A 25623-nucleotide genomic window follows, 5' to 3' on the forward strand; every position below is an offset into this window, starting at 1 on the left:
TTTTTATATACATATCCGCAGTCATGTATTTATTTACATCACTATGTAGCACCCATATCCGTAAATAGTTCACTTTGGGTTGGCATCAAGGCAATGAAAGAAATTCTGCAAATATAAGACAAAAAAATAAGACAGTCAGCCTTTTTTATCCAAGACATTGTTCAGTTTTATTTGGATTTCAAAACTTGGTGGAAGTTTTTCTTCTGCTCAACAAGAAAGCACTTTGATCATAAAGAGAAAAGAATGAACAATACTTGGCAGCTGATATATATTTTAGAATTATTGCCAATATGATCACAAATACTCTGGTGTGTTATTTTTATTATTTTTTTACTTTTAGTGGTTGTTGTTGGTGAAAAGCTGCTTTTTGCTGTTTTGGTCTAAATAATTTTTTTTATGAGAAAGATTTGTATTGCGTGAATAATATAAAAGGAAATGATTAACCAATAAAGCTAATTCTGATTGATAAAACGTTCAAGATGAGAAATGTGAATGTCTGAATTCCAGGCAACCGTTGAAACTAAAATGGAATATAATATAATTTGACCTCCAGCCAACTGCTACAGAAAATGGTTATTGGATTATTTTTCAGTCTTTGTGACCCTTCAATAAAATTTCATTAATGAGGAATATGATAGCAAGTGTATATATATATATATATATCCATCCATTTTCTGAGACGCTTATCTGTACGAGGGTTGCAGGAGCACTGGAGCCAATCCCAGCTATCATCGGGCAGAAGGCAGGGTACACCCCGAACTGGTTGCCAGACAATCGCAGGGCACATAGAGACGGACAACAGTCGCAGTCACAGTTACACCTAGGGGCAATTTTACAATCTTCAATTGGTGTATGTTTTTGGGATGTGGGAGGAAACCGGAGTGCCTAGAGAAAACAAACGCAGGCACAAAGAGAACAGGCCAACTCCACACAGGCAGGGCCGGGATTTGAACCCTGGTCCCCGAAACTGTGAGGCCAACGCTCTACAGCATGACAGGAAGCCGATTTTAGGTCAGGTGTCACCAACCATGAAGTGCTACATGCCCTGTTTGCGGAAAAAACTCCTTATACTTTACAAATATATAAATACTTGATATTATACGACATTATTTTAAAAACATAATTTATGTAAGAAAGTCAGATTCAAATTTTAAACCACAAATACTAATAATTTATGACCTGTCCCAATCCTTAGAGCATGCCTCACGGGCGCCTTCAGTGGTCCTCGTGGACAACGACGCGCCCGCGGGCACCGCACTGGTGACCCGTTTTAGGTGTTACTGGGCACCGCCCGATAAGCATGGCGGAGGCAGCCCCCCCCCAAAATAGCTGTTGTGGTGCTCTACAAAAAACAGAGAAAATGATACATACATATATATATTGATATACACATTTTTATTTTTTTTTCAAGTGTTCATGAACTCCTGGACACAATAAAACTATTTGAACATTTTTCACATTTTTCAGGCCCAAGACAGAGGAGAAATCAAAGACAAATATAAAGAAGGGGCAGTCCCTTCACAAACGCGGCGCCTTGCAACAAGTCAACGCACGCCTCCAAAAACACGGCGGCGCCTCGACGTCACGGTTCGGGCCCCAACTCCTCCTCTTCTTCCTCGGATGAGCGACATTATGTCGTGCTCACTCGACTGAGTCTTATGGCTGTGGAGGACCAAAAACAAAAACACAATACTGTAAGTCCAAAAACACATGAAATACATAATAATAGTCAGAAGGAACAACACTTTTAAATAATGTGCCTGATTATAAATAAATACAATTATGAAATATTTGTAATTGACAGCTATTTGGTTTCAAGTTGGTTGAACGCTTAGAATCTAGTCTTAGGCAAAAAAAAAAAAAACTTGACGGTAGACACTCATGACGATAATCAGCCCAATATATTGTTTGAATAGTCAGTGTAATCGGACTATATCACATTAAGCTTGCATTATTGACACAGAGGGAAAAAAGGTCAATTTTCAGCTTTTAAAAATATAAATTTTCCAATACTAGCACAATATAATATTAAACAGCAACGTAACGCCATTTGATTGATTAGTTTGAAGTTTGCTGCCTATCTAATGCGATTAATCTGATCAATACAATTATTCACCATCAAAAACATTAAGAATTAGGAAGTTCGTCAGTCAATATAAATGTGTATTTTTTAAATTCCTTAACTGACTTTATTGAAGTATAATGTATTGCTGTTCAACGCGTAGATTTTCACATTTACTTTTTTTGGAAGTGATTATTCAACATCCAGATAATGCCGAAAACGCCACCCAGCGGTCACAGTTTGGCATTGCAACCGATAAGGGGACACTAAAGCCGGTGCAGTTCAATAATACACTACGAGAAGGTATTAGGACCACTCTGGGGGGTGAATTAAAGCTGTAGACTTAAAAAAAATCGTAAATCGTAGCGATTAAAGTGTATTTTATTGAATAGTCTATTTCTTGCGGCACGGTGGATCAGCTGGTAAAGCGTTGGCCTCACAGTTCAGAGGACCCAGGTTCGATTCCGGCCCCGCATGTGTTGAGTTTGCATGTTTTCCCCGTGCCTGCGTGGGTTCTCTCCGGGCACTCCGGTTTCCTCCCACATCCCAAAAACATGCAACATTAATTGGAGACTTTAAATTGCCCCTAGGTGTGATTGCGAGTGCGGCTGTTTGTCGTCTCGACGTGCCTTGCGATCGGCCGGCAACCAGTTCAGGGGTGTACCCTGCATCCAGGCTCCAGCGTGACCCTCGTGAGGATAAGCGGTAAAGAAAATGGATGGATAAATAGTCTATTTCTTCATGCAACGCTGTAAAAATTCAATTTATTCACACAATGTTGCAACTTCACAATGAGAATGTAAAACAAAGTAAAAGTACTAAGTATTTTTGTACTTTTATGACTTAATTGCAGTAAAGGGACAACCTTTTTTTTCTTGGAAAGATACCACTTCCATCTAATACTGTAATAAAAACAGTGGCCATTACACTACTTTATAGCACATAGTTTAAATAAAGATCGTTTGACGATAAAATGAATAGAATAAAAATGCGTACTTAAATAAAAATGACTTTAAAAAAAATACTGATTGTTTTTTTATATCGAGTGAAGTGTTTCTCACCATCGATAATTTCTTCCTTCACTTTGTGCAACTCGCGGAATACTTCTTCCAAGATTTCCTAAAGGGACACACAAATCAATTTTATTTTCCGCTTTATATTAATTTGTAGTTTAAAAAGAACAGCGTACCTGTTTCATTCTGTCCACGTCTATCGAGTCTGCGTCGTTGCCGCTCCCCGCAGGCCGTCCTCTGCGTTGTCGTCATGAAAGCATAAAGTATATTCAACATTTTCTCCGCCATTGTGCATCACATTTGCACTCACCTTGGAGCCATGGCCCTATCCACAGAGTTGGCTCTGTCCCACGGCCTTCTTGGAGCATCTATCTCAAAAAGTTGCATATGGTAATCCAAATGAAGTATTAAGCATCTATCTGACATCTCCCAAATACTTCAATCAAAATGCAAGATATCGAAGTGAGTCTAATGCCAACGCTAGCCCACCTATGGCGCTCTGACCCCCCCTGGTGCTGGGCGACGAAGAATTTTGGTCATCCTGATGGAAGACACACACGTCACAGTGTTTTAATTTTATTTTCTTACTGTATATTTAACCCCTTTTGACACCACAGTGACAATCTATACAAATATTTGATGATTATTATAGGAGGATGACGTGCACACTCACACTTTGGATGTCCTCTGACTTCTCTGGCGCTGCTTTTTTTCTAGTAGAAAGGGGGAAAAAATAAATTCCAAAGAATGTCAATGAAATAAAAATTGTAGGTACCAGTTTAAAGAATTTATGAGCTCTACAAAAGGTATTATATATTTTAAAATAGTTTTAAATTTTACGTGTACACTATTTGTAACTTAAAACATGTATTTTCTATATTCCTTTATTTTAAAATAATTTAATATGAAACTACAATAAGTGTATTTAATAAATTTCATATTTTTAAGTGCACACTATTTGTAACTTGAAATGTATTTTCTATATTCCTTTATTTTAAAGTAATTAAATATGAAACTAAAATGTGTATTTTAAAATTATTTCACATTTTTAAAAAATATACTTTATTTTTATATACTAAATTAAAAGGAGATATGATGCCAGTTCCATTGAAATCTTATCTAAAAAAATACTAGTACATTATAGGGTACTGACTGAGCCATATATGGTAACAACTCAAACTTCAAACCTCTCTAGAAGTCAACCAAAGTGAAGACAGTTAACGACAATATGATACATTTTTTTTTTTGCTGTGCCTGACCTGCGGGCCAAAAGCGCGTTCATCTCCTCCATCAGTCCTCGGCTGCCGCCGCTCGTCCTTTTGACGTCGTTGGTTTTGGCGCTGGACGAACTGGGCGAGCTGGAGAAACCCTCCTCCGGCTGGTGAGAATAAAGAGTGACCGAGAGAAATCATTTTAAAATTTGAGCACTCTCTTATAACCGCTGATGTGGCTTTGTTCAGAATACACCAGTCACATTCATGTCAAGCACATCTGCCACCACCTAAAGTGCCTATGATGAACCCAAAATATAGTTATTAATAAAGTTAAACTAATAAGTTGTCTCGACCTTGAGCGCACGTCTTCGGTTATCTGGTTCTTGTTCACGCTAATTATCTGCTCCTTCGCCAGATCGTTGTACCTTTTCGTCACGTTCCCACATTACCTTGTCTCGTGTTACTGACTTCTCGGAGGATTGACCCTGCCCACTTCGCCTGCCGATTCCGTTACTGTCACTTTTCTGGACTGGCTTCCTGTGCTCCGACCCTGAACTGAATTAACTTCCTGTTCAAACGGTACCTGGCCTCCAGAGTCGAGCACCTTGGGTTCAGCCTCAAGTTCTGCTCATGATAAAAGTGTTAAATACACTGAAAATTATGTAAAATTCCCACAATTACGAATCTTTTTTAAAATTTTATTTACAAATAATATTTTAACATAATATATTCATTTAACTGATGAAAAAATTCAATTAGCGAAAAAAAAAAAAAACCCTGCTATGTTAACACATCCACAAGAACAGGACTTGTCAATACGTAAGATTCGAAGGCCTTCTAGGGACCGGCCATGTGTGGCAGCCTCTCAGGTGAATAATATTTATCTTATAATATCATTATTAACATCGGCGGGCCTCACCCTCTGGACGTGCCGCAGTTTGGCACCAGCAATCATGGCGGCAAGCCCCATCTGGGTTGGCGGCTCATCCCTGTGGCCGGACAGCGGGGGAGGCAGGGGCGGCGGCGGAGGGGGTGGCGGCGCCGGCGGGGCCCTGCCAGTGGGCGTCGGGGGTCCCGCAGGTGGCGGCGGCGGAGGCGGAGGTCCCGCAGCCATGCTTCCGGGGGGGACTAGGACCCGGGGTGCCACCGAAAGCACAGCGGGGTGGCCTTGGAAAGGAGAACCTAGTAGGAAGGAGAATAGCAATGGGGAGTTTACGAGCGGCAATTTTGCTTTAAGATGACATCATCAGTGTGAGACGTCACTTACCCGAGTTGGGGGAGTGTCGCTCCCGCTCCTTGTAGGCCTGCATCTGCTGCTGCTGCTCCATCATCTGCCTACAAGAACACGCGATATTCTTCATATGGTGTGTAGTACTCCGTATAAACATATTGGGACACATACAAGAAGTGAAATTAAAAGAAAACAAGTCAAGTGTCTGAACCTTTACAGAAAAGAAATGGACCTCAAACATTGCCCTGAGGAACTCCTTTGTGCATCGCTTTGGAATACCGTCTTAAAGAGGTCATCAACTTGATAGAAAATTAATACAGGCTTTAAACAATTCCCCATTATGACTGTCCGACGTCTTCACTGATTGGCCAGCGGAAATCACATGGTTCCTACTACTCTATCCTGAGGCGTCCCATTTGGGGTTTTTACAATGTACCGTAATTTCTCAAGTATAATGCGCACCTCCAAAGTTGACAAAAAAAAAATCAAGACAACCCTTCTACCAATGTGCAATGCGCACCACCAATTTGCTGCTATCCATATGCTCAAAATATTAGGAATTATCTGTATTTTTATTTTGCTAGTTTGTACTTGTATTGTTTCCCCCCAAAAAAGAACAGTCTGTACAACAATCATTAATAATTTTTGTGCATGTAATGATGCAGCTGCAATATGTATCTCGGGACACGCCACAGGACACGCTTGTCATGTAATTGTCAGAACAGAATCCCTCAACAAACCCACGGGCAGTTGTTTCTGATGTTTGGTGCAGCAGCAATAAATATGCTACGCTAACGATCGTAAAATGCAAAACGTCTCCGAGGAGGTCAGAGTTCAGAGTTCAAGTTGGTGGCGAACATCAATGGAATATATGTAAAATTTATATGGCTACCCTTTTTTAACCACTCTATCTATGTACCTGTATATGACTATAAAATGTGATTGTATTTTTTTATTTTTCATCCACACCTAAATATAATGCACTCTATTGACGTTTGGAAAATATCTTTGGAAAAAATTGCACATTATTTTCGAGAAATTATGTTATATATTTGTTGTGTTGCTGTTATTTAACCGAGCCGTCAGTACATCTGAGTTTCAAGTACATGCGCGCAACATGCATTCAGACACACCGTCGACTCCACGCAAACACGAGCTCACACGAGAGCTCGCGTACGCACGCGTCGGACGAATCCACTGCAGCTCGCGTCTTTGAGTTCACGCGGAGTTCAGCTCCTGCTTTTGGAGACAAGTCCCTCCCACGTTTTTTGTCGGTGTTTGTTTTAAATATACTAAAGAGCCGAAAACTGCACTTTAATATAACAACAACTAAATAAAGCCCAAGATCTTTGTTAATAATCTTGCCACACCAATGATGATTCTTTTAATTTTTATTTAGATAACGTGTGCAATTAGGTATTTTAGGATGGCCATTGGTTATAATGAAATAAATGACGAGCAGCATGGCATTTATGAATTTTGGTAACAGCGCATGGCTTTAAAAGTGTTTATAAAATAATAATAATACTGTACCGACGTCAAATGATGATTATTTGGGTGACTGCGGGGATTTCGTGGTCAAAGGTCTGCCTTAATTTTAGTCTTTACTCTTTTTTTTTTTTTTTTTGGAACGGGGTTACATCATCATTGGTAGCAGCAAAGAGGATTTGGCAGATTTGCTTTTCCCCATCAGTGATACTCTCCATTTTTGATGCTGAGAAAAACAACAACACTTACAAGTCTTTGAGAGCTCGCCACGTAAACAATAGTTGTGTTCTGGCCCTCGTATATCAAGGTACAAAAGTACTGTATATACCAAGGGTGTGAAACATATGGCCAGTGTGCCGGGACCGGCTCACAAGGAGGTTCGATCAGGGCCACGGGATAATTTAAAAGTGAAAGAATGCATAAAAGACACGGAACAAATATTTTTAATAAGATGTAATTCATTGATTATCCGCTAGTTTTGATCAGAGAAGACGACAACAGCATTAGCCAATATGTCATTATCCAAGCTGAGAAAAGTAGATTCGGAGTGTAGAATTTTCAGTTTCATTTATTTATAGAAATGCACGGAAAAACTCTGGGCAAGGTGTGTTTGCAACAAGTTTCGGTGTTGCAAGGTGTTGTTAAGGAACATAATATTTGACACCACTACGAGACTATCGCGAAAAATATGACAACTGAGAAGAGATGAGATCAACTTTTTCCAGGCGGCTCCGAGGAAACGGCAGTCAACTTTCATCCAGAGCCGACAAGTCAGTGAAGTGGTGGTAAAAGCCAGCTACCTAATTGCTAGCGCAATAGCATTAGCATCCAAGCCGTGTTCCGACGGTGGCTATATATACTACATACAGTACCACAAAAACTACACACCTTGATCTCTGGGCTTCCATCTCTTCCGAACTTGGTTCGTTTTGGACTTGGCGCTGCAATGGTGGACCTGCATGGGAAAAATAAAAGATGTGAATAAATATAAGATGAAATTGAGCTCAGCCATCTACAACCAGCAATAAAAAGTCAATGAAGCATACAACCAAGGGCAAGTAAACACGAAACCAAAAATTCACACTTGCGTACACCGCTCAGACGCTTTATTTGAATAATGACACATTATGAAGCAGGGACAATACATTTTAACATTTTACTAATGCAGACAGCGTTATTGATTCAAGCAACTTGTATCTCAAATCAACTTTCCCCATTGAAATGAATACAAATGCCATTAATCTGTTCTGCCCGCGACCCCCAAAAAGCATAAAAATGTTTTGTCTTATGTTTGTAATAAAGCCAAATAGCACCATATTGTAAAAATATATATAAAAAAAACACAACAAAAGAGAATGCAAATAAATAAACAGAGCGAATGAGCACAAGTGAGCATTCTGCGTGGATGTCAGGAAGCATAGTACATCAAATGGCAACAAGCGGATACACGGGTTAATTGTACCTTCTGCTTTCCTTGTTCTGTTTGTCACTATACGTCGCTGGCATAGATAGATGAACAAACATAAGTGTTAAAGTACATTTTCAAATGCAATTTTTCGGACCAATTAAGTAAAAGTGGATCATTTTCCAGTGGGTATAATGTACCGATACTATAGTAGATAAGACATGTATAATAGATACCTGGAATAGATAGCCGGCCACAGCTAGCTGAGCTAACCGCTATCTTAATCATCTTCAAACGAGTCGCTACATCAGATCATATGATCGCACAGAAGATTGACAATGAAATATGCTGTACAATCGTGCACCTACATGACATGCCAAAGACGAGGAAGCCTCTGTAGCAGACGCACAAGCACCGACACAGCCACTCGCTGCTGCCCACCATCATCGCCTCACCTGACCACCCCCACCCCCACCCCCAACCCAACAAGTATCCAAGGATCCTCCGTCATGTAAGGCAAACCTCCAAGGCGGCAGGAGTGCAGCGCGTCCCGGAGTCATGTTTCCGTTCCAGCTGAGTCTATTAAGGAGGGGCAGGGGAGCTACTGCCCCAACAGAGGGACGAGAACGGCCTTCACGAGACCTCAGTTCAGCGAGGACCAAAGGGCTTAAAATCACAGTTTTTACCTTTCATAGTAGTTCACTTTTTGGACCATTAATTTGTTCACTGAAAACTGTTTTCTGCTTCAGAAACCCTGATTAGCAACAAGTTTTAAAAAAAACAAGACCGGGTAAAAAACACTTCAGCCAAGCTATGACGTTAAAAATGAATCATGTTTGTGGTACATTCATTTATCTTGAAAAGATACTGTACATTTTTTTCCAAAATGTTTAAAAACATTGTGCTGTGTTTGTCAGAAAAGATCAGAGACTGGTGCGACCAGCGATGTATTTCAAATCCACGTTTTTCTCTCGGAAGTAATCTCCTGGAAGGATTTTTTTTTTTGTCCAGGTTCTGTCATCACGACCATCTTGATTATTGTAAAAACAACTGAACTAAGCTTAAGAGAAAAAAAAAAATCATCTGATCTAAATTGCATGGGAAAACGCTCATATTTGGGATTTTGTTCCGCCGGTCCTGGAACCTTTCCGCTACATTTTATTTCTTCATCTGTTCGTCCGACAAGCAGGTTCGCTCTAATCAGAGTAATCTCCAGCCAGACTGAATCCCCCCCCCTCCCCGCCGCCCCCCTTTTTAAAAGGGACATTAAATCCAGTCTTTTCAGGTTTCAAACACATGACGATTATAGCCCAGGGATAAATGTATTTACAGATGGGGTAAAAAAAAAAAGTGAAAAAAGCCTGGATTGAAGTCTGACTTTTATTTGTTTTCTTGGGTCCAAAGACACTTTTCTACATACGGCCTACAGCATTCGACCTGTTCGCCACTAGAGGGGGTGAGAACACGTCGAAATGAATGGCTTCATCTGTTTATTGTAAATAATATGATGAAATAATAGTGCCTCACCTCCGTCCTGGGCGCTGAGCACGTTGAGGGCGAAGAGCATGGCGTTGGAGAAGGTGGTGGCCTCCTCCTTGCTGGCGAAGTTGAGACCGTATACCTGCCGGGTGTCCCGCCACTGGTGGAAGGTGGGCGTGGCCTGGTTGTACTTCAGCCCCTTCACGATGGAGTAGTTGATGACCACCTGTGCACACGCCTGACAAGACAAGACAAGACAAGATCATTTAGAGGCACCGATTGCCGTAATTTCCGGCGACTTTTTTCACACGCTTTCAACCCTGCGGTTTATGCGGCGATGCGGCTAATTTGTGCAATTTCTCTAACGGCCGCAAGGGGGCACTCGAGCGGAAAAGGTAAGCGTGAGACCGGAATATATGTGCAGATGGAGTGACTTTTACCGGCCATGTTAGTGCTGCGCTAGCATTAGCACTGTGCTAGCGTGTTGATGCTGTGTTGCTGGCGTGTCTCAGTGATTTTAACAGGTAAGTTTTTTTTAACCGGCCCTGTCAGCGCTGTGCTAGCATTAGCGTGCCACTAACGTTAGCATTAGCGCTGCGCTAGTGTTAAACTCTTTCTGTGTACCGTCATTCTTTATAAATATCTCATGTTTCAATGTGGGCACTTGCGGCTTTTACACAGCTGCGTCGTGTGTATGTACCAAATGGTATTTCCTTTACAAATGTACTGGGTGAGGCTTATAACCAGGGGCGCTCTTAAAATTGTTCAAGTCTGATTTCCGCCACTCACCAATAAATATTCGCATAAGGGGCTAAGAAAATGGATGGATGAGTCAATGGATAAAATAGTGGATTGCAAAAATACTAAATTGTGGCAGCCCAACTTGACATCACAATATGTGTGCACGTAATCGGCCGCAGGTATGCGTGCGTACGCGAATGACGGCATCGCTGCACCTGCTGGTCCTGCAGCTTGACCCCCACCAGCCTGAAGGTGTTGCTGGGGATGTTGTGGTAGATGTTGATGCGACTGAAGCCCTGCTGGCCCGGCTTGATGGGCACCCACTTCCTGCTGGTATTGTCGTAGACCATGACCGACGCCCTCGCCTGGCAGATGCTCTGCTCGCTGAGGGGGGAGCGCGTGACGCAAAACAACAAACCAATTAGGACACAAAGCATAATGGAAGAAATGTGCACGCATGGCCATTTCATTTTTGTTCACTGGTGTAACGCTGCTGCCTTGCACCTGAACAGGAAGCGCCTGATTAACCGCAACCTGTTTATTTTGAGTCTGCCCAGTATGCAACTTTAATTTAATGAGTACGAAATAGCTTCATTAGCGACTTTGGAGCACAGCGGGTGGTCAGCATCTACTCCCGTTTGCTTGTTTGTGCTATACTACGCTAATTACCTTCTAGTTATAGTACAAAATGAGCCAAAACATAAGGTGGAATTGATAATTCTTTTTTTTTTTAAAGAAAATAATGCTAATTTATATCAAGAAGTAGGTAGAGTGAGGCCTTGCAATATGAGTTAAATTTATTTCTTGATCATGCTTGTAACTCAAAACACTCGTATATCTCAAATGATCTTTCCCCTTTGCCAATTAAAATGAATAAAAGTGTCATTAAGCTGTTCCAGCATCCACCTAAAAATTGATTTAGGAAAAAATAATACATTTTTAACATTGTACTTCATAATAATGTGGCATTAAGACATCATTAAATAACAAATGCATTTAAGTTTTTGCTATATCGTTCTTGACAATTCAATGGACATTGTGCACCTCCTTCTAGTGCATGGGTGACCCACACAGACACAGTACATGGAGACTGGCTCACTTTCTCATTACGGCAGTAATAATCCGAGGGTCGTACCAAGTGTGTTCTGCATAATAGAATTCCTCCCGCCGCACTGTCACTCTTTCGCGACTTAAACTACCTTCTTGACTTTTCTGACGCGGCTTTTTTGTCTTTGCCTCCAGGGTCAACGGTCTAAATTTAGCTTGGCGGGGCGGCAGAGACACAGATGGGAATTCGTCTTCTTCGCCTTCTCCTTTCGCTTCTCATTCATCTCATTTGCAAGTCAAAACTGCTCCTCTGCTCCCCGTCTGTCTTTTTGTTTCCAGCCTTGTACGCGCTGTAATTCCATTTAATTAGCTCCCTTTCCCACTTATGCGCGTGCCTGTTGTGTGCATAACAAGTGTGTGTGTGATTACAAAAGTGTGACGACAAAGGGCGCCACGGTGCACTGAGAAAAATGCAGTCGGGTGGACAAAGCAGCCAGACACAACACTGGAGGGCATACGCGCACACAAATACACGCATTGTTTCATTAAGAACGTCAGCAGATGTTGGACAAGCCCCTGATTGCATTTGGTTTAAACAATTAGTGTAAGTGAGGATTAAAGGTCGGTGGGCAGATGAACTGATACGTTAATGCACAGTTTATTTATTCATGTCTGTATAATTGCAACGGAGTGATTAAACTATATTGATGAAACGATATTGGTCATTGTGGTTGGAGAAATGCACTTCATTACACCGAGCCTGGGCACAAAAAATATAAAGTGAAGGAAAGCATTTATATGTGGTTCGGACACCAACTATTACAAAAAAAAAATGAAAATATCTGTGACCAAATCAAGCTTTTGGTGCTCACTGAATTAAAATCTCACGAGATTTGTCATCTATTAGAATAGGTAACAAAAAGGACCGCCCAAAAAAGAAAACGACAATATTTTCCAGCCACGCATCACACTTTTCCTTTTCCGCAACAAAGTTCTCATCTTTACAAAGTCACGGCAAAGTCATCCCGAATATTCTGAGGGTGAATTCTCATCAGTTGAGGCCCAGCGTACAAAATGTGTTCATAAATGTCACGTTATTAATAACTCTTCTTGTTCACGTGCGAGCGTCTCCGTGAGATTTCTGTCAAAATTTGCAGTGCTAGCCTGGGCGACGTTAAATGTGCGTGCGTACGTGTAACTTATTCATGTCTTGTGGAGAAACGATTCATATTTCATCCAGTTTCCAAGTTACTCTGCTTGCATACAAGTGTGTCTATCGCATGTGTGTGTGTGTGTGCGCGCATGTTTCTGTTTCCTCCCCGCCGATCTGCCTACTTTGCTTCTCTTTTAGCACCGGCGTCTAATTTATTCATGCTGCCTTCAATGCCACTGGGATTCTCTGACGCCATTTACTGACAGTTTTGGAGAAGTAGTGCTTTAAAGTTTAACTGAGTTGACAAGTTAAAGAAAATAAATTTAAAACATGGTTGCACACCCTGGAATGCGTATGCGGGTGTCTGTGTGCATGTTGTGATTTCTACTGCGAAATGATGTGCGACGCAACTTGTCAAAACAAAAATGCTGCCAAGACAATCTTATAATAGTTCCGATTGCTTCTTGCAGCATTACATGAGCGACTTTAAAACGTTTAACTTTATCGTAACGTGACAACTTTTTTTTCCCCTCAGTATTTATTGACAGTTGTCTTGCTAATTCGCTCACAAAATTACAACTTAATTTCAGCAAAATTAATACTTTACTCCAGTAACCTTATTGTCATAAACGTGATTTTGTTCTTGTAAAACTACACATTTTAGCTCTAAAATGTACAACATTATTATTTAAAAAGTACAATTTTTATGGTTCGGCATTTGCATATACAGTATTTTTTTTTCACCTAATGTCGTGCTATTAAAAAAAAGTCTTTCATACTATATTATGACTTAATTCTTTGCAGTTTATAGTTTTTAAGGTTTTTTTTTTCAATTGTAGTTTTAATAATTGCACACCTCATTTACCATAACATTAGCTTGTTATTTTTTCAAATGGACTTTTATTCTCGCTGCTCCTCACACTTTTGTCTTAGTTTAGCATTATCCACAGTGTCCATTGAAACTTGTAAACAGTGATCAATTTGTGTTATTTTTTTCCCTTTTGAGTCTACGTAACAGTTACCGATTCTTCCACACTCCATCACAGTGTGACTAAAGGACAAGCTAACAAGAGCCATCTTTGTAGTGCCGGGCAGCTGTCTGCGCTAACGTCCAAATCCCCGCAACAGTCGACCTAAAATGTTTTGTGCTTTTGTTTTCATTGAAATCTTTCTGTGGATGTGCGATTGCATCCTCTGCATGGAACTATAAAAGCTGCACGAGGCAGAAGAGGTTAGGACAGCTGATGGCTCAAACATTTATAAACACACGAGGACAGAGCTACATTAGCTCCAATAAAAATGGACTAAACTGCAGCTAAAAAGGCTCCACTAAGGTTGCGATACAGGGGGAAACAGACCACTTTTGTTAATGATGCTTATTTGTGCCACATATGTAAAAATGATAGCAACATAGAGAAAAACAATCATTCAAGCTCACATTCATAACTAAGGAATTTATTATTAGTTGTTGTCATCCTTTTATAGGGTTTGCAAGATGATTTGTGTTACAAATGCCCAGAATGTCCTTTTTCAAGCTATTCTAGCTGTTCTTTTCCACCTGGCATTTGAGACGGCTGCACCTCACTTGAATATGTGATATGAAAATCTGTAATGCTCTGATTAGATAGCTCATCTTCCTCAATTTAAATATGGAAAACAGGTTGGCTCTCATTGGTCCACTATCACGCCGTCTTCTAGCGTTTAGAAGCTTGGTGTGGGCGAGCATTCACTATAAATGTAAAGTACAATTCACCAAATGTTGGATTTTTGGCCCACTGAAAGGGGAATATGAAAGGCTCGGTAAGTGAAAATTAAAAAAGCGGAGGACATTTTGAGGTTTATGCTAATCATCCGTGCCCATTCCCGTAAAAACAAATGCAAACTACGTCACGCAAATGCAATGAAACGTTCAGCATTCCCGGAGATTTAACATGCTAAACAAACACAGTCGCTTTGGTTATGAATATGTTTGTGTCTTCTGTCTCGGAAACAGAACCAGATCCTGTTAATGTTTGCCAGTGTGGAAAAAAAAACAGCTGGCAGGAGATTTTTTTTTTTTTTTTTTTGGGAGGTGGGGGGAGACAGGATAAGTCAGCATAAAGCTTATTTGGCCGCTTGGAGCACTGACAACAGTTTTAATGCTAATTCACGTAATCCTTTTTTAAGGCCACGGAATTTGCCCGCGGGTCCAGCGCTGATGGCGTCAATTGTGGAACAAAAAACCTCGTCATGTTCATAATTTTGCACATTACACCCACACCGCTTGCCGCTTGACGTTTGGAGGGAGACCCCCCCCGAATTAAACAGTGTGACAAACATACGTGCGCACACACAAGAACATATTCAAAATGCCCACATACTGATTAGACCGTCACGAGCATGCACGAGCAAGCTAATCTGTTGGCATGACAACAGCCATAGAATATTGTCTCTGGCCTAGAAAATATGGCTGCCTCGCGAGGAAGAAAAGATGAATGAGCAGCGATATGATATAAATAAATAAAAACCATTCATTACTCTCGGGTGTCGGCTCCTTAACGCAGCAATAATACTCCGCATAATCATTGTACGCAAATCTCTCTTGGGAACGTGAATGTCGCTTCTAGTATGCCAAGTAATATAAAGCTGAATGAAATATGGACAGAAATAATGAGACACTCTTTAATCAATCGGTTAATTGAATCAATCAATGAATAATGCATTTTCTGCATTTGGGGGCAGAATCAGAACTGTGACAGCCCTGCACTAATGGGAATTTTCCATCGCCAGGACGGGGAGTGAAATTTGATGGGACGGACAACTGGTCCTCGGAAATGTGCACAACTGGCCCTCGCATTGAATTATTTTTGGGGGCGTGGCTCGGGAACAAACTGGAAAAACAGAAAAAAAAGTTAAAATGACTCTACAATGCCTGTTTTAAGCGGGAATTTAAAAATAGCAACCAAATGGCCTTGTTGTCAACACCGACTTTCCTTTTGTAAACGAGCCTTTTGCTGTTTGAAGCCGTGTTGTTAGCGGAAGCCGTGAATGTCAAGCTTTTGTTATTTTCCGCCTCTGCGATAAATCCGTGGCAGTACACTCTGCCTCGCCAGTGTCTGGATTAGGAGCTTCAGGACATGGTATTATTTTTTTTTTTTTAACTGAAATGACCTTCAAGTCGCCTTCAGTGGTTTTGACAATTCTGTCCGCGCAGCTCGAAGCCTCGGGAACATTTCCCGTCACGACCACTTTGAACTCTGCTGCCTTTAGATGGCCCGCTTGATAATGCCTGCATAAAAGCGTCTCATTAAACTTTCACATCGACCTCCTTCCTTCTTCCTTCCCCTGCTGGAGCACATCTCCGAGCATCAGCAACCAGGAAACTCTTTAATGCTTTATGTGAACACATGCAGAGAAAAGAAACCTCGCTGCGGCAGCCTCTGAAGCCGTTTACATGCGGAGAGACTGCAGACTTGTCAGAATAGAAGGTCCTGAATATAACAGACACGCAACCCGTTTTCATTCACCCGAAAGGGAACAGCAACATGGGAAAACGGTGCAAAATCCTGGCTTTGGCTAATGGTGTAGACGCTGGAAAATAGCTGGGATGACTTCATACCCCAAGTTGGGGTCGTAAGTACAGAACAGAAAAAACAGAAAAAAAGCTGAAAAAATGTCAGATTCCGCAAAAATTGGTAAATGGGCTTGTTACTACCTCAGCAGCTGCAATTAGCAGGGTTGGTCCATTTATACAGAGCAGTAATGTGAAAAAAAGGTGTAAAGAGGCAAAAAGTCAGCTTTTACAGGCATTGTTAAAGTCGGAAATATTGTGATTGCAGTGAAAGCAGGGAGCAGGTGGAGGAACAATTAGAAAGATAGAGACAAGCAGTGGAAAGGAGAGGAATGAAGATTAGCCGAAGTAAAACAGAATATATGTGCGGGAATGAGAGGGGTGGAGGAGGAAGAGTGAAGCTCCAGGGAGAAGAGATGCCGAGGGTGGACGACTTCAAATACTTGGGGTCAACAATACAGAGCAACGGAGAGTGTGGTAAGGAAGTGAAGAAACGGGTCCAAGCAGGGTGGAACAGTTGGCGGAAGGTGTCTGGTGTTCTTTGTGACAGAAGACTCTCTGCTAGGACGAAGGGAAAAGTTTATAAAACAGTGGTGAGGCCGGCCATGATGTACAGATTAGAGACGGTGGCACGGAAGCAGAACTGGAGGCAGCAGAAATGAAGTTGAGGTTCTTGGTCGGAGTGAGCAGGTTGGACAGGATTAGAAATGAGCTCATTAGAGGGACAGCCAAAGTTGGATGTTTTGGAGACAAGGCTAGAGAGAGCAGACTTCCATGGTTTGGACATGTCCATAGACGAGAGAGTGAGTAGGTTGGTAAAAAGGGTGCTGAGGATGGAGCTGCCAGGCAAAAGAGCAAGAGAGAGGAAGACCAAAGAAAAGGTTGATGGATGTCGTGAGGGAGGACATGAAGACTGTGGGTGTTAGAGAGGAAGATGCACGAGATGGGCTTAGAAGGAAAAAGATGACAATCCGAAAGGAAAAGAAGAAGATAAAGTCGGAAAATAGCCAGCACTGCTTCATCAACCCATTCCGCCTCCGTGCTGTTAGGACAGAACAGAAAGAGTCCGCCTTTCTCTGCGTGATCCGCACACACTCACTGCCGACAACGAGGCCCTCTAAAGCGGTCACGCCAGTGAACTATCGGAACGGAAGATGTATTTTTGTATATGTAGGCATAGCTAGCTGGGTAACTGCAAATTACAACCAAAACGGATAATCGCTGATGTAAACGAAGGCACTCGTGTGCTAATAAGGTGATTTGTGTGGGAAATCCAAGTGTGTCACCGGGATACCCCCCCAAAAAGTGAAACAATTTAATGGTGTAGCTCCATAATTAAGTGCTACACACATTTCAGACGTTCTGTTTTTGGCAGTTATCTCCACACATGTACAATGTATTTGGAAATTCGGTGAATTCACTTTACACGGTTTTTAAAGACCAAATCCAAATCCTGTGACATAACATAATAAGCACGTGTGCAGCCGACACATGGAGGTCAAAGCAACCTTGAAGAGACACTACACAAACACACATGCAAAAAAAATTTAAAATGAAAACATACAATTGTGTTTAGTTGTCCCCCCCCTAATAATCAATATATAACCTCAGACTGATAATCTTAAAACCACATCTGTGTTTATGTGATCCACCCCACCCCAGTTGTCAACATGTTTAGTGTCCACTTGGCAAAGTGCCCTGCATCGCAGTGGGATTTGAACATCTCACGGCGTATCTGTAATTGGCCGTGGCGGACGTGTGGTTGCGTGCAGCCGTGACCCATCACTTTCGTGCGTCCGTTGACCCAGAAGAGTGACAAATTCCCAGCAGTGCTTCCCTCACCGCGTGTTTGACTTCGGCCTTAATCTGCCGGAGTGCGGCACATGGACGGCGATAACCTGCGTTTGCTGTCCCCTTAGGGATCCTGGAAAACTGAAAGCCGCCAGGATGCACGTGAAACATAATGCTCAAGCTATACTTGAGACATGATTGCTTGTATATTCATTATGTATCATAATAACAACACATAAAACAAGGTGACTACAGCTAGGCTATACAGCTAGCAGCATCAATAGCGGTTAAAGCCTGGCGTCATCCAACATTAGCATGAATATACAAATGAATTTAAAAAGTGCCACCACGCTGTTTAGTATCACCTTGTGGTGCTTTCTAACAAAACCACAACATGACTCAATATAATTACGGGCAGAGTCCCTAATTATCAAATGTTGTGACTGGAGGGTTAGCGAAATTATGAGAATGATGACGACGTAAAATCTGAATTAACTTGAAATATGCAATAAGTAATAATGCCTAAGAAAGTGATAACCCCAAGTAAAAAGGCTTTTAATAATGATAATGGCTCAAGCGTTCGCATCCTAACTATGACTCCTCAGTATTAGTTTACATGATAACGCAGTTTTTGAAGCCTCACTATCCAAAGTATGAAGCGGCTAGGATGAGATTCAGCATCTCCAAATCTGAGAACATGGTCCTCAGTCGGAAAAGGGTGATGTGCCCTCTATGGGTCAATCGAGAGATGCGCCACCGTACGCCTAACGGAATCTTGTATTGTGAATTCTTCTTACAATTACCACGCGTATTTCCCAACAGTATGACAACAGGAGCATGTCAACATGTACATCCAACGAGGGCAAGTATAGCTCGCTGTAGTGACCGTGACATAGTGAAGCGTCACAGCTCTGTAAAGCGGTTCAAACAGTGGGGCGTCGCTGCCAAAGAAAAAAGCTTCTTGGCAACTCTTAAAGCTGCACTAATCGGAGCTCTTAGAGGAGTCGTGGGCAAGCCTATCACGATCTGCGAAGCCAGGACAACCGCTGCTTTGATGCAAAAGAAAAAAAAAAAAGTAGCAGAAGACTCCTGCTAGATTTCAAAGTACACAGAAAAAGGACAATAACTGTGAACCTCGTTGTCCCACTCCAGGCCTATAGGTGGCGAACATGCAGTTGAGTTTTACAAAGACCACCTACTAAAGGAGCTGCTGTCAGCCACAGCTCATGCCAAAACACTCACCCACTTCAAAAGGCCCCACTTCTTAAAGACACACTCTGACACTAAAATATGAGCAGTATTTTCTACACATTTCATGCTCTTTTGTGTGTGCTGTGTTCAAAAAGGATTTCAATGGATTAATATGAAAGTAAATCAAAATTATATGTGTTGGTATGGATTTTTCGCATACCCGCCACAATAATCGGGGGGAAACATTTATACACAAAGACCGCTTTATTAAACTGTTTCCACCAGCACACTTGCAATTTGCGACTGTGAAACACTGGAACAAAATCGCATTGAGCGACCGGCGGCGACCATCTGGGAGCCGCTTCGTTTGTGGCCCCTCGGGCAAACGCGAGGGCCGCCTGTGGCTGCAACACAGGCGCACAGACGCCGGCGTGGAGAACAAAGGATACGCCCGGGGAGCGACCACGTTTGCAACACGTCTGTGGCGTTGTCAGCGCCCCCCCCCCGAATGGCGCTACCACTGCCGTTGTGCTTTTGGGCGGCTTGGCAAGCCTTCACTGACCATCAATGTTGCTCCTGAGGAGGTGGGGGTGGGGGGGCAGATACCCGAGCATTCATCCCCTCCTCGCCTCTCTCAGGCCAATGGAACCATCATGGCAGAGACCACCACATAAGTGACACAATCATTACTTCCTGTATAAATTTAAAAAACGTAAAATAAAATACCTGACTTTGAACTCGCTTAGCTGCTGCTGCACCCCTGGCTCAGCGCAGTAGATCTGCGGGAAGTAGAAGCGGTGCGACTGAAGGTTGATGTCCATGTCGGTGAATAAAGAACACCCACCCCCCCAACCGTTTAGAGTCTCCCTTTTTTGTAGGTCCAGGCTTCCGTAGGCGACGTCAGAGTTCAAGAGGCGACATAGCACCCGAAATGCTAGGAAGGCATCCCCGTTTCTTACCCCGCTACCCCCCAAAAAAATTGCCCAGTAAATCTCCCCTCCTTGAATGAACAAAGATGACTCTACAGTCGACAGAGGTGACAATGCTGCCCCCCCGAAAGGAAACACAGCATTCCAGTCAGCGGCTAAAACCAGACGGGAGTGAAAGAACAAGATTGTGAGAAAAAAAAAAAGAGAGGCCGATTGAGAGATTCCCGGTGCTTTGAGGCGTTGCCCTCACTCTGCCTCTCTTCTCGGTTTCTCATTGGATTACCTACTCCCTCTCCATCCATCCATCCCTCCCTCCCTCCCTCTCTTTGGTCCCCTCTCAGTTGTGTCAAGAGCTGGTCCTCCCCTCCCTCCCCTTCTCCTCCTCTTCGTCTTCCATCAACCTCATCCACCTCCCCCCCTACCATCTGCTGGATTGGGCGAGCGTAAAACCACGTGGAAAGACGGACAGGGAGAGCGAGCGAGAGAGGATTTAATTCATCGGATGGCTCACATCGGAGGACTCACACCCACTCACACGTTTCATTAAGAGAGTCGAACGCAGGTGGAGGGAGAGACCAAGAGCAGACAGTGATGCACTGCCGTGAATGTCCGTCAATGGGAGCATGTGACGAAAGGAAGCGTCAAATATCAGTTTTAATCATGGCCCATACTGCGCCTGTTATCAGAGCACGACAATCAATGAATAGATAAACATAGGAAAAAAAGAATATTATATGTGAGAATTAATCAAATATACATCACAGCCTCGGTTTTTTAACAAAGCGGTTTTCAAACGAAAATTTCGAACTTTTCTTGCTTCTGTTTTGAACGAAAATCGATACTCGAACACCCCCGACAAAACCCGGAAATAACACAGTGCGCGTGGCCAGACCAGCTGACCCACGACGCGCTTTGTTGTGAATTCCCACGCCGCCGAAAAAAAACGTAATAACAAAAAAAAATACTAAAAACTAATAAAATACCCGGAAACAACGTAATGCGTACGGCGCAAGCAGTTGAACTACCCACGACGCATTTTGTTATTGTCTATTCGAACGGCCCCGAAAAAAACAAAAACAAAATGACAACGCGTGCGGCGCAATCAGAGCACTTTTGTACGTCCTCTGTACAGAGAAGTGTTCCGGTAGTTTTTCCTCTCATCTTATTCTCATCATCTCGTATTAACCCCCAATCCTGGCTCCAAAGAAATGCTCCCCCCCACCATTATTGTTTGTTGAAAGTTATTCTGCACTTTTGTTATCAGAAAAAAATTTACAAGGGTGTGGGCCGATTCGCTACAGATACGGCAATCCACTTCCAGCCTAGCGTACTCTACTACTAAAGCATACATTTTAAGCAAAAAATAAATATATTTCTGAAACTATTTTATTATATATAGTAGATAAACTATACATGTATCTCTACTATGCAGTTCATTATCAGGAAAAGCTTAAAAAACCCTGTAAAAAGCCTTTTTTTTTTTTTTTTTTTAGGCTTGGAACACATTATTTCTTTTTCCATTCATTGTAATGGGAAACATTGATTCGGTTTTCGAACGATTCACTTTTCGAACCGTTTTCTGGAACGTATTGTGGTCGAGAACCGAGGCATCACTGTACTGCACTTATATGAATGAACATATGCTTAGGAATGAATGAACATGAACATTCTTCTAGATCTAAAGAAATAAAGCGATTTGACAAGTGACTAAATTTGACCAAATTTGCACATTTAAATACATTTTTATTGTTACTAATTAATACATTTTTATTTGTTGAATTAATGTGACTAATACATAGAATTAGCACCTAATGTATTTCCTCAAAATAGTGGCCTAATCGTCAGACAATCAAGAGTTTATAGTACACGTGACAAATAAAAGCTTTAGTTTCGATGAGGGATGGGCATTATGAGGCAATGGTAATGTGAATATTATTGCAATTAATGGTCGGTTAATCATGTCTTGAATTCTGGTACAGAAAGAAACTATGAAAATATACACGCAGTATCTCCCATCCTGTCAAAACCGATAATTACAATTTAATTTATTTATTAATTGTCAACCTTCAGCATATTCAATAAAGAAATAAAATTTTGTACAAGTCAATGAACACTCTCTCTCTCTCTCTCTCTCTCTCTCTCTCTCTCTCTCTCTCTCTCTCTATATATATATATATATATATATATATATATATATATATATAATTATTTATTTTTTTTTAAAAAGCACCTGACTTGCTGGCTTACGCTTTTCATCAAATCAGAATTCCAGTCACGCCGGAACCTTTGACCCGTTAATATCGACGTGCTTTCATCTTTCCCAGATTATAAGTGATGTACAACACTGGAAAAAAAAATAATCATCTCTGGAGCAATCGTGGCTGGGAACCAATAAATCCCTGCCATATTGACACCACGCGTGCTCCCTTTCTAGTACAGTGCTCTCAAGCCGCGTCCTGCTGTTTTTGGCCGGCAAGATTCTTTTAATTGATCCCCTCACATTGCCTTGCGGCCCAATCATAGATGCTGCAGTTTAGTCCTTGTCTATTAATTAATAATTAATTTTGGAAACGTTGAAACTCATTCAATGCCGGCCATTTAACAGCCTTTTGAGTGATTTCTAATCATCTCGTCACCCGCAGGCTTGCCAAATCCATTTCCACAGAGGCTACAGGCACCGCTCTGCCTTCAACGCACTGATATCCCCCACAATGCACTTCAATGCTAGCAACAGGTCACAGTAGCTCACACCTGGCGCTGGATTTTCCTCCGACACACACAATCAAGTTAAGGTTGTCAGAGCGCTTAATTATTGCTAAAAATGTCATTGCGGTGACTCATAATGGATGCAGCTGCACACAAGTTCCAATAATTAGTATCCCTGAGATATTTGCACCAGGGTCCAAATGTCCCTACAGTGAAGAAAATAAGTATTTGAACACCCTGCTGGATGATACACAGGCGTCAGGGGAGAAGGTTTTGTGGTCAGATGAGACCAAAATGGAACTTTTAACTGTGTTTGGGGGAAGACGAATGATGAGTTCCATCCCAAGAACACCATCCCTACTGTGAAAATCCCTCCTGCAGTGTGCGCAAACCTGGTGAACAACTACAGGAAATGTTTGACCTCTGTAATTGTTAACAAAGGCTACTGTACCAAATATTAACATTGGTTTTCTGAGGTGTTCAAACACTTATTTGCAGCTGTATCACGCAAATAAATCGTTAAAAAAATCATACGTTGTGTTTTCTGGATTTTTTTTCAGATTATCTCTCTCACAATGGACATGCACCTACCTCCATGATTTCTCATTGGGAGAACTTGCAAAATAGCAGGGTGTTCAAATACTTATTTTCTTCACTGTATCATAAAAATCTGCATGAACTGTCTAGGAATTGTTTTAAAACTAAGTTGCATAAATGGGAAAATATAAAAAACATATGAGGTGATTGTGATGAGTTGAAGTCTTTTGGTAGAAATTTACAATCGGGGGATTACTAAACGGAGCAGCTTGCCCTTGTCCCGCATTCGGCCGCCACACAACTACTATTATTATTATTCATATGGGTCACAACGGTCGCCGTCAATACGCATCGGCCACCACGGGTGATATTCGGGCCAGCTCATCGATCCCGCTATTGGACAGCGTGAGTGCGCCGGGATTGGGTCATCATCAGGACGCTTTACACGCAACCACAACAGAGTCAGTCAACAAAATAAGGGCAATTATTGCAATATCATTTTTGACTGGGCAAGTCTTTTAATAGCCCTATAAGGTATCTCAAGACATCACTGTACATGGTAGTATCCTTCAAAATATTGAATATTGCCTATTTTCTTACATCTTACGAACCACACCAGTAATTGAATCATAAGCAATTTATGTTTTAGGATTTTCTGCACTCTCAACTGGAAATAGTGTCCTTTATCTGAAATAAATGAATTTTGATTTCAAAATGTTACCGGGGCCATAAAAAAAAGAACCGACAAGGAGACAGATAGTTATAGCGCTATTATTCCCTATGACAATGCATGGGCACAAGTATGGAACAACAATGGTCACTGTAATATTCTAGTCTAATAATTAAGAACATTAATTGAACTTGAGAAGCGTAAACCAACTCTTTATTTCTGTTTTTCTGTTTGATCACCTCTTGTGCTGTGCTCAGATTTAGTCTTCAGTTCCTGAATCTAGTCACACTGTAAAGAGTTTGCAATTGTCACACTGCCACCTTGTGGCGATTCCTTTCTATAATACTTAGCACTACAGTCACCAAGAATTAAAATCTATGCAGGTTAGATTGTGTCAGCATAGGGAAAAAAACTGCTTTTGTAGTACTTTATTTTCAGCACGACTACTTGTTCTGACAAAACATATTTAACATAAGTACAGTAAAACCTCACAACAAGCACAAATCAAGTGCTGTGTTTGTATCAATCATGTAAAATGCACTAAGTTTAAAACAACAGTATTCACAGCAATGATGTAATTACCAGTAATTAACATTATGTAATGTTTCCAAAACAACCCACAAACACTTCCTTCTTTTCTGACCAATAATTGTCAAGAAACACCGGAAATGGTCCTGATTGGGTGGATTTATCTGGAAGTACGTTTAAATGAAAGTAAAATGCGCGCGGTTAGTGCGCATGCGCAGTGCACACACGTGACCTTCCTGCCGACCGATCACAACCAACGCACCTTCTATTTGGCGGGAAACGGTGAAAGTCTAGCTAAGATTTGAAGTAAAAATGTAGCATTTGGGGGGTTTTAGGGTTATACCGAGTTCTTGAATCGACAAAAACAATGAAAAAAGTTTTCTTACCTCATTTTAACGCTCCCGTGTCTGAGTCAAAGGTTCAGCGGCTCTCTTGTGGTGCTGAATGATGCGCTGCTAGCACCTCCTGCCGTTGCTCGGTGTGCAGATGTTAGCTTAATGGGTCAGGGCAACAAGTTGGAGGAAATGCTACACCAATCGGCCACGCTTTTTTTTTTTTTTTTGGTCAAATGTGTATGTTTTGAAAAATATAATAGGTGTGGTGCTATGTCTCACGATTGCACGCCGACCTCCCGGAGATTAGAAAGCTGGAAGAGAGTCGCTGCTCGCCGTCTTCCCCCGGGCTCTTAGTTATCCTCCTATATGTGGTGGCAATGAGCTGCCAGGAAATAAGTGATGAGATCCAGCGGCCTTCTGTGGCTAATACGGGTACTGCAAGAGTCCACTACCTTTACCTTTACTTTACTACATTTAAGTCATTTTTTTGTATGAATTTGTGTCCTTTTGGCAGGTTTTGCTTTTTTTTTTTTAATTGAAATGTACCATTTGG

The 25623-nt window shown here is 41.7% G+C and overlaps 1 protein-coding gene across 1 annotated transcript; it reads right to left on the minus strand.

Annotated features, from left to right (window-relative positions):
* Nucleotides 1-1376: 1376 nt before the first annotated feature.
* Nucleotides 1377-25488, minus strand: evlb (Enah/Vasp-like b). Its single transcript, XM_061811746.1, has 14 exons — nucleotides 25350-25488; nucleotides 25122-25228; nucleotides 10849-11017; nucleotides 9941-10130; nucleotides 7897-7963; nucleotides 5557-5624; nucleotides 5209-5471; nucleotides 4335-4453; nucleotides 3749-3788; nucleotides 3565-3616; nucleotides 3386-3443; nucleotides 3252-3312; nucleotides 3124-3181; nucleotides 1377-1662 (listed from the first exon to the last, which is right to left on the minus strand). Exons 2-14 carry the CDS (start codon nucleotides 25124-25126, stop codon nucleotides 1631-1633), a joined length of 1182 nt encoding a protein of 393 aa, XP_061667730.1. The 5' UTR covers nucleotides 25127-25228; nucleotides 25350-25488; the 3' UTR covers nucleotides 1377-1630.
* Between the last annotated feature and the right edge of the window lie 135 nt (nucleotides 25489-25623).

The sequence above is a fragment of the Syngnathoides biaculeatus genome, chromosome 23, assembly GCF_019802595.1.
Source record: "Syngnathoides biaculeatus isolate LvHL_M chromosome 23, ASM1980259v1, whole genome shotgun sequence".
NCBI classification, from domain to species: domain Eukaryota; kingdom Metazoa; phylum Chordata; class Actinopteri; order Syngnathiformes; family Syngnathidae; genus Syngnathoides; species Syngnathoides biaculeatus.

Bases quoted from the DNA above. Each gene is read 5' to 3' on its own strand.
- evlb (XM_061811746.1), bottom strand. The intron at 10,131-10,848 runs GTGCAGCGATGC...TTGTCTTGTCAG, and splicing joins TCAAGCTGCAGGACCAGCAG to GCGTGTGCACAGGTGGTCAT. The intron at 3,313-3,385 runs GTGAGTGCAAAT...ACGACAACGCAG, and splicing joins GATAGGGCCATGGCTCCAAG to AGGACGGCCTGCGGGGAGCG.